Source organism: Pseudoliparis swirei, chromosome 24 (genome assembly GCF_029220125.1).
Source record: "Pseudoliparis swirei isolate HS2019 ecotype Mariana Trench chromosome 24, NWPU_hadal_v1, whole genome shotgun sequence".
NCBI lineage: Eukaryota > Metazoa > Chordata > Actinopteri > Perciformes > Liparidae > Pseudoliparis > Pseudoliparis swirei.
Window position 1 is genome coordinate 27,688,019 of NC_079411.1, and position 9,594 is coordinate 27,697,612.

Below are 9,594 nucleotides of genomic sequence, written 5' to 3' on the forward strand. Positions count from 1 at the left end.
TAGTGTTGATTTCCCAGTGTCAAATATTCTGAGTTGATCCGTGTTGATCGTGGTGTTCTTTTAGCACTTACAGTGTTCAAACAGCTCTGGGGGCGGAGTTATTGCGGCGAGTTAAGTGATGCTCTCCTGACCGAGTTACTTGCACATCCGGTTTCAACGCGCTCTTTCTTCTGGAAGTCACGGTGAAGAAAACCCGTGGTCAGGAAGATATTTAGCTGTTATTTCAGAAGGTAAGTACACATTATATTTACTTCTACAGGCTGTTCATCTTCATATGAAATGATGTGTTAACTTCAAGTGTGGTGAGACGTGTTTTATATTTTAGTGAAGCTTGAGACTAATAGCTAACTTAACGTTTGCTAACGTTAGTTGGTTGAAGGGAGGAGAAATAAGACAGGAAGTGTAACATCAGTCTATGTATGAACCTGTTCAAACTGGCCGAGCATATTTAATTCCAGGCCAAAATAATAAATAGACTTTTTTTCTTTCAGTAAATTTCTTGAAGAATATTTAACTTAATTATGCCACATTATTTTGCCATCAGAAATTCGACGATCCACCATGACAGGACATAAACGAGTTTCCGGTACTTCTGTCTCGAGGGCTAGCTTTACTAACGGGAGTTTCGCGGTACTGCTGTGTCGAGGGCTAACGGTAGTTTCGCGGTACTGCTGTGTCGAGGGTTAACTTTACTAACGGTAGTTTCGCGGTACTGCTGTGTCGAGGGCTAACGGTAGTTTCGCGGAACTGCTGTGTCGAGGGCTAACGGTAGTTTCGCGGTACTGCTGTGTCGAGGGCTAACGGGAGTTTCGCGGTACTGCTGTGTCGAGGGCTAACGGTAGTTTCGTGTTACTGCTGTGTCGAGGGCTAACGGTAGTTTCGCGGTACTGCTGTGTCGAGGGCTAACGGTAGTTTCGCGGTACTGCTGTGTCGAGGGCTAACGGTAGTTTCGCGGTACTGCTGTGTCGAGGGCTAACGGTAGTTTCGCGGTACTGCTGTCTCGCTGTCTTGCATTTCACCGGCGTATGGTTTAATTGGCTGACTTTTATCGCAGGCATATGCTAAACTGCGACAGGGACTAAAGAGGAAAAAGCGAGTGCCTAATTGATACCAAAACGGTAATTATAGACTCCCAACATCTCTGAGACGAAGGTTCTAACGTTAACTTAGCGATACCCTGTTAACTTTAGCCACTTGTTGGACTTTATACATGTTTAATAACTCCTTGCCTCGAGAAAGTTGAACAGCTATCTTTTTCCACTCTGTACAGTTTCTGCAAGATATCACCATGCTGCTGAAGGTGAAATACCAGAGGACCAAGAAGTCCATCCCATTACAGCTAGGTTTCACCTATTTTGAATTCATCACTGCAGGTGAGTAACATATTATGTAAAAAAACAAATTATTGCTGGTTTAACAACAAATACACAATGTTTAAGTGGCATTGTTCATAGGATTGTCATAATACTAATGGGTTTTTATTATTTTACTTGTACTTGGTGCTGTCCGTCTTATGGCGTGAATAGTCTACTTCTTGCTGCAGGCCTTTTTTTGGTTTATTTTGACATTCTAAATACAGCAAACATTGACAATTATGGAGCTTCTACCTCTTATTGTTACTTTGTTTAAATTCCATATCTGGATTATCTTGGTTGCTTGGCTACACATTCAAGTCTTGCCACAACTGGAAAACAGGTTGTCTGCCATTGCAGCTGTACACATCAGTAGATAACTGATGGTGTTTTTAGTTTTCAACTTGCTTCTGAAAGTTATTGTTTTTTGTACAGTAATGGCGACAACACAACATTGTAATACTCAGGGTGTCCGCGGGTCCTTAAAAAGTCTTAAAAAGTCTTAAATTGCTTTTCCTAAAAATAAGGCCTTAAAAAGTCTTAAAAAGTCTTAAATTCAGATTGGATTGGTCTTAAATTTTTTGGGTGTCATGTCATTACGAATATGAGGCATTCTGTTCTGCCAGGTCCGTATTTTGCTCCGGTCGCTCTGTGGTGTCACCGGGGCCACGCCCCTTCTCTTAAAGGGGCCCCGCGTATTCAGTCCCATCAATCCCCTACAACGTGAAGCATTGGCTACTTTAGAAAACATGGCAGGATGCAAGTTCAACAACGGCTTGAAAAGAACGAGTGTTTCTGGTCACGGTCGGTGAAATGCTTCTGAAGCTGCGTTGTGTGTCGCGAGACTTTCCAGCGGTGGAATCTCACGAGCAGAGCAAGAAGCACAGAGACTAGCGAAGGCCGCCAGCAGCCCGCGGGGCTAGCTCCTGCTCCGCCGCTAGCTCCTGCTCCGCTGCTCGCAACGACGTCAACGCTACAACGCTGGAGGTCACCGGAGGAAATCCAGCGCCGTGCAACAAAGAGCTCATCACCGAAGTCCAACAGGGCGCCGTGTTCTTCATTCTGTTCCACGAGACTCTGGACCAGACCACCGCGAGCAGACAGCTGGACTTCATGTGCGCTATTGGTGAAATGACCAGGTCCAGTCAGGATCCTGTGGAGCTCATGGGCCATGACACCAGGACCTACTTCAGCACCTCAAAGTAAGTCTAACATAAATATATGTATTAACTAACCTCATGTATATGAGTATGTGTTTCATATAGTTAAGCTTTACTCATGTGTCAAGTTAATAACAGCTATGCATAGGCGCACTACACATTAATTAGACTAATTAAAAATAGTTTTAGAATGGTAGTAAGTAAAGTGGTGTTTACCTGTCAATATGTCTACATAGTGTTCACTAGGCTCAAGATGGCTCACGTTGCTTAATTTGTAAAAATAGTTTTCATTCATATTTATCCAGTCTGACATTAATCTGAAGTGGTGGTGTCATAAGAGATGTGGTGACTGTTGTTTGGCTAATGTCTGCCTTTTTTCTTTCTTTTTTCCAGGAGAATGGACCAAATGTCAACTGGAAGTTTTTATATTAATACAGTTTGAAAAGGATTGTTTTCCTAGTATATTCACAAAAGCTCAGGAGTAGACATGAACCTGTGCACAAACATCCATCACATAGAGACATAAGAACACACACACACATACATTCTATTATGTAAATGAATTTGCATTTTAAAAGCAGCTGGAATTGTTATTTATGTTATTTTACAGATTTTTTGTTCAAAAGGAACTATGTTGCCTGTATTTTTTAAATATATTTACTTGATATAAGCATTTGTTCATGGGACTTAAATGTTCTGAAAATTTATTAATAAATATAATTTACAACAGCAATGACATTTGTGTTATCCTTTTGCATTACATCATACTGTTAATTTTAAACAGACATCAGTGTGTTTACTTTGAATTAGTTTATTTAGATTAATGTATATTTCCATCGTAAGTTAGGTCTTAAATTTTATTTCGACGTGGTCTTAAAAAGTCTTAAATTTCACTGGTTTATTCCTGTAGACACCCTGATACTGCTGTTAAGTCAAAGCATGTAATTTCAGATATGTTATATAGATAATATGGTTGATCAGTCATTATGTGCAGTTAAAACCTGTTTTTTATCTTTATGTTGTCATGCTTTTCATCCTGTAGTCAAAAACAAATTTGGACTCCATGATGCAGCTGAACTTCACATATTTGATGAAACTGACACTGCAGTAGAGGAAGACATTCTTCTTGAACTGATAGAGTCCAATCCAGAAATAATATTTACGTAAAAGACAAATCAGCATCTAATTGCCCAAAAAGTTTGTAAATGTGTGTTTGGTTGTAATTTTTTCACATTTCAATCGGGTAACTGGATATATTTTTATTTTTATTTTTTAATAAAAAATAAGATTGTTCTCCTTTAGATCATTCAACACCATCTTCTCTCACGGATACCATGACGCTTTCTTCAAGTGACAATGACCTCTCCGGTCAAAGACAAAGGGGGATTTTGAGCTCTGAGGTCATGGACAGGTCTACAAAAAAGGTTTCGGATTCAGAGACTGCAAAAGAGGTACTTGAAAGCAGTAGATGTCAGTTAACATTTTTACTCACAATATCATCAAGAAAATTGTTTAACTGAATGATGATTCTCACCAATTGGACTATAATTACATTTAGAATGGTGAGTGCCAGATTGAGAAAGTTACGAAACTTAGTTTAGTGTAAATTAATAATTAACCCAGGGTTTAGCTGTTGTGTAGCTTTGTATTATGTAACTCTTCTTTCCATACATATTTATTCAATTAGGTTAATTTACATACATGGAACGGTGCCTTGTCTTTTGTAGTGTAGACTATATTGCTTGTTTTGGCTTCAGCATGCCCCACATATCCTGAAAAGATGTTTCTACGTTACCTGACCACTTTGTTTGTTTGATTAAGACTGAAAATTATTTGGAAGTTTTTCCTGGTCCGATGCGAGGTTTTGGGGCAGGGATGTCTATGTGTACAGATTGTAAAGCACTCCGAGACTAATTTGTAATTTGTGAAATTGGGCTATACAAATAAACTGAATTGAATTATACACTAAATTTTTTAAAATCTTATGTTAGTAGATGGTAGAAAATGCCTTGCTCACCAAACCTGGAGGTGAAGATGTCCTTGAAGAGTACAAGTCAGGAAATTCGCTGAAGCACCGCACCCGTAGACAGCTTGTCAACATATTGGCTAGCCATATGACTGAAATGGATGGGTAAGTGTTTCTTCAAAATATTGTAAGGCAAGGCAAGTTTATTTATATAGCACATTTCATACATGAATGCAATTCAAAGTGCTTTACAAAAAATAGATCAAGAATAAGAAATAAAAAAAGAGGAATACAAAGTGCATCAAAGAAACAATTTAAAAAGGCATAAAAGCATAAAAGAAGATTAATAAAAGAAAAAATAAAGATAAAAATCTAAGTGCAAAGAATCATTCCTTCTGTCGTTGTCTTATTATTTCAGGATTAATACAAGATTCAATTTAAGGCAATGGAGAACATAAACGTTTTTAGCCTGTTTTTGAAAGTAGTAAGAGTTGGTGCAGATCTAAGCTCTTCCGGAAGTTTGTTCCAACTGTGTGTGGCATAATAACTGAATGCTGCTTCACCATGTTTTGTTTTAACCCTGGGAACAGTTAGCAGACCGGCCCCAGATGACCTAAGAGGCCTAGAGGGTTCATAAGGTGGAAGCAAGTCAGAGATATATTTTGGACCTACACCATTTAGAGATTTATAAACGAGCAGCAGCATTTTGAAGTCGATTCTCTGACGTACTGGTAGCCAATGCAGAGACCTGAGAATGGGTGTAATGTGTTCAACTTTCTTAGTCTTTGTTAGGACTCTGGCAGCGGCATTCTGAATAAGTTGTAGCTGTCGAAGTGCTTTTGGGGAGACCTGAAAAAAGACTATTACAATAGTCTAACCTACTGGAGATGAAGGCGTGAATTAGTTTTTCTAAATCTTGTTTGGACATAAATCCTCTTATTCTTGCTATATTTTTTAGATGGTAATAGGCTTATTTTGTTATTGATTTGATGTGGGTATTAAAATTCAGATCCGAATCAATTATAACACCTAAATTTTTGACTTGATTTTTCGACTTTAAAGAAAGGGAGTCCAGATGAGCACAAACTTTCAGCCTTTCTTCTTTAGCACCAAACACAATTATCTCGGTTTTATTTTCATTTAGTTGGAGGAAATGTTGGCTAATCCAATCATTGATTTGGTCTGTGCACTGACGCAGTGAGTCTATGGGAGCATAGTCACTTGGTGAGAGAGCTATGTATAGTTGAGTGTCGTCCGCATAATTATGGTAAGCGATTTTGTTATTTTGCATAATTCTGCCTAAGGGGAGCATGTAGAGGTTGAATAGAAGAGGCCCAAGGATTGAACCTTGTGGAACTCCACACGTCATGTTAGTCCGCTCAGATACATAGTTGCCAATGGAGACAAAATAGTCCCTGTCTTGTAGGTAGGACTTGAACCAGTCTAGGACCGTACCAGAGAGTCCAACCCAGTTTTTTAGTCTGTCTAGAAGTATTGAATGGTCGACAGTATCAAATGCAGCGCTAAGATCCAATAACACTAGGATAGAAATTTTGCCAGAATCAGTGTTTATGCGAATATCATTTAGAACCTTAGTGAGAGCAGTTTCAGTGCTGTGATGGGGTCGAAATCCGGATTGGTATTTGTCTAAGATACCATTTGAGGTTAAAAAGTTGCTAAGTTGCTGATAGACGACCTTTTCTATTATTTTACTTATAAAGGGTAGATTTGATATAGGTCTGTAGTTGCTAAGTACAGTAGCGTCTAGGTTACATTTCTTTAGTAGAGGCTTAATAACTGCTGTTTTCAAAGCCTTTGGAAAATGCCAGATTGGAGAGAGCTGTTAACTATTTGCAGTAAGTCTGTTGCTAAGCAGGTAAAACCTTTTTTTAAAAGCTTGTGGGCAAAGGATCAAGACAACAGGTAGATAGCTTAAGAAGTTGCACAGTTTCCTCCAGAGTTTTGTAGTCAATTGCGTTAAACTGTGTCATGTTTATTAAACTACTTTTGTGTGACTGTAGTGGTGATATCATTTTTGTTTAACATGGAAATATTTATGGCTTGTCTGATGTTTAGAATTTTATCCCTAAAAGAAAGCGAACTCATTGCATTTATCAGTGGATAGGAGTTCAGGGCTATTGGTGCCGGGGTTTAGTCAGCCTATCAACAGTGGCAAATAAAGTCGTGCATTATTAATGTTTTGTTAATGATGTCAGAGAAAAGGATTGTCTAGCACTTCTCAGTTCTAGATTGTAAAGATTAAGTCTCTCTTTAAGATGTCATGGTGAATCTGGAGTTTAGTTTTTCGCCATTTCGCTCAGCTTTCCGGCACTCTTTTTTCTGGATTTTTACAGATGCAGCATTTCTCCACGGTGCTTTTTGCTTACCAGAAATTAATTTAACCTTAGCAGGTGCAATGGTATCTATAACATTCACAATCTTAGCATTGAAATTATCTAGAAAACCATTAACAGAGGTTGAGGTGAAAGCTGGTGACAGAGAGATAGTTTCCATGAACAGTGCGCAAGTATTCTCATTGATATATCGTTTTTTAACAATTTCCGATCTACTATGAATGTCAGGAATAATGGACATTTCAAAGAAGATACAAAGATGATCGGACAAAGCAACATCAATAGCAGTAAGAAATGATGACTTACAACCCTTTGTGATAAATAAATCTAAAGTGTGCCCCCGATTGTGGGTGGGCCCGGAGACATGTTGATACAGTCCAAAGGTGTCAAGTAAGTTATTAAGTTCTTTGGTATTGTTGTCATTGGGGTTATCCATATGAATGTTAAAATCTCCTGATATAGACAGACAGTCATATTCCATGGATACTATGGACAGTAGTTCAGCAAATTCATCAAAGAAACTTCCAGAATGTTTTGGGGGTCTGTAAATAATCAGTAGTAAAACACGAGGGGAACATTTCAGAACAGCAGCAAGATACTCAAATGAAAAAAGTCCCCAAATGATATCTGCCTACATTGAAACACATCTGAAAATATAACAGCAACTCTTCCCCCCTTCTTTTCTACTCGGGGCATCAATGAAGTAAAAATTTGGGGGGGTTGATTCAGTAAGAACAGCCGCTCTGTTATTCATATCAAGCCAGGTCTCAGTAAGGAACATGAAATCTAATTCATAACGAGTAATCAGGTCATTGATTAGAAAAGACTTATTCGATAACGATCTTACATTAAGTAATGCAGCTTTTATGGTTTTAGTGACAGGCAGTAGAGAAATAATAGACTGTTGGGGAACAGCTATTAGGTTTGCTGTAGTTTCAGTATATCTTAAGTGCTGATAGATTATTCTAGCGGTAATCCTGACACCAGGATGAGACGCTGGCATGCAAGTCTCTTCCCAGGTTGAGGTGGAGGCAGAGTCGATCGGGGTGGGGTGAGAGTCGTGGGGAGGTGCCAATGGGGTGATCGAGGGGTTTTAGGGGTGGTCTGGCTAGGATGGATGAGGGTGATCGGGGGTATTGCGGGTGATAGCCGAGGGCTGGCTAGGATGGAATGGGGGAAGGATCGGGGGGTCAGTTTGAGGCCAGCATTCACCAGTTGTTCCATCTTGTCGGTGAAACCCAAATGAGCGCAGGCTGGAGAGAGGGAGAAGAGGGAGGATGATCTGGAGGAATGGCGAGATAGAGATTGGGGCAGTGGTGAATGTGAATGGTCAAGTTCCTTATCATCCTCACAATCACGGGCTGCTGTGCAGGAATCAGGCAGGGGGGATACCTCTCTTGAGTGGTCGTCCTGGGGCTGAGACTGTAGTTGCTGTGATTTGGAGGGGGAAAGGGACACAGGCTCCTTATCTCTGCTGACCTTCGCATCACAGGCTGCTGAGCAGGAGTCAGACAGTAGGGGGAGGGGAGATACCTCTGTTTTCTTTCTACTGTCCTTGATTCTCTTATCGTCTGTAGTAGGGCGGAGAACAGTTGGGTGGCAGAGGTAGTAAAGTAAGTTAGAGGTGAACAATTTCTCTCCATAACTGTTAAGTTGATATCCATTCTCTCTAAAGAGGTATCTGCGCTCCCAAAACAGATTGAAATTGTCAATAAAGTTCACCTCATGTAAGGTACAAGTTGTTGACAGCCACGTATTTAGTCCCAGTAGTCTACTGAATCTGTTTACTCCAGGTCGAACTGACGGTAGGGGACCACTGATGTATGCCTCAACATTCAGGGAGCCTAGCATCTTAAGCAGTCCAACAAAGTCTTGTTTCAGTGTTTCTGACTGTTCCTTGTTAATATCATTTGCCCCTACATGCACAATGATTTTGCTCACGGTTTGGTGGGCAGACAGGATTTCAGGGATTTTTTTTGTTATGTCACAGACCATTTCATCAGGGAAACAGTATGTTTTAGTATTCTTCTTACCACCAGTGTTGATATTTTTAATGGTAGAGTCACCCACAACTAGGGTTTTTAGCCTGGTGTCATTAGCTTGTTGTTGCTGTGGCCTTGTGTTTTTGGAGCACCCCTCATTCCTTACCGAGTGGCGTGGAGATGGAGAATGAGCTAAATCTTCGGGCAGTGACCTGGGCTCATGCAGTAGTGGTTGAAATCTGTTATCTAGCTGTAGAGTCTGTGGTATGGGAGAATTTCTGTTATTTCTCCCTTTCGTAGCAATCCATGGCTGCTCTTTATCAGCCACGGGGTTGAGGCGAAAAATTGAAGGGCAGGCCAGCCGGTAGCAGTGTTAATTTCAGGGCATTCAGAAGCATGCTCTGCCGTCTCCAGTATCTCTATTTTGAAGGGATAGATTTGTTTTAGGCTTTGCACCAAGTGTATTCCCGGAGGCAATACTCACAGTTTGTTCATTCAGTGTCACGACAGCCTCAGAAAGTAGCCTTCCATTGGCAGTACTTGTATTCCGTTGCTTGGCAGAGCAAGGGCTTGCTAACGTTAGCTTAGCAGCAGTAGTAGAGCAGGGTTTGGCTACTGTTAGCTTAGCTTTAGGACTCCATGGCATCGTTGTATTATTCGCATTGTCTTCCAAATGATATATCTTAGTTTCAAGTACTGCAATCTTCTGTAGATATCCACGACAGTCTTTGCAGTGCGACATATCCGTGGCGAGAGGAGGTATTTTGAACAAAGTCTCTG

The 9,594-nt window shown here is 40.3% G+C and overlaps 1 protein-coding gene across 6 annotated transcripts in view; it reads left to right on the forward strand.

The window, feature by feature from the left end:
• The window catches only part of LOC130190671 (uncharacterized), an 11,294-nt gene continuing 1,700 nt past the window's right edge, over positions 1-9,594 (forward strand). Inside the window, exons 1-3 of one of the 6 annotated variants that reach the window (XM_056410204.1) lie at positions 1-230; positions 1,055-1,118; positions 1,271-1,373. Coding sequence is in view for 2 of the 6 variants with exons in the window: in XM_056410202.1 (XP_056266177.1) it covers positions 3,847-3,963 (117 nt within the window). In the remaining 4 variants the exon portion in view is untranslated. Of the gene's footprint in view, positions 231-1,054; positions 1,119-1,270; positions 1,374-3,702; positions 3,964-4,503; positions 4,644-9,594 lie in introns of those variants that run through there. The other 5 variants (XM_056410207.1, XM_056410206.1, XM_056410205.1 and 2 more) reach the window with 5 other exon arrangements.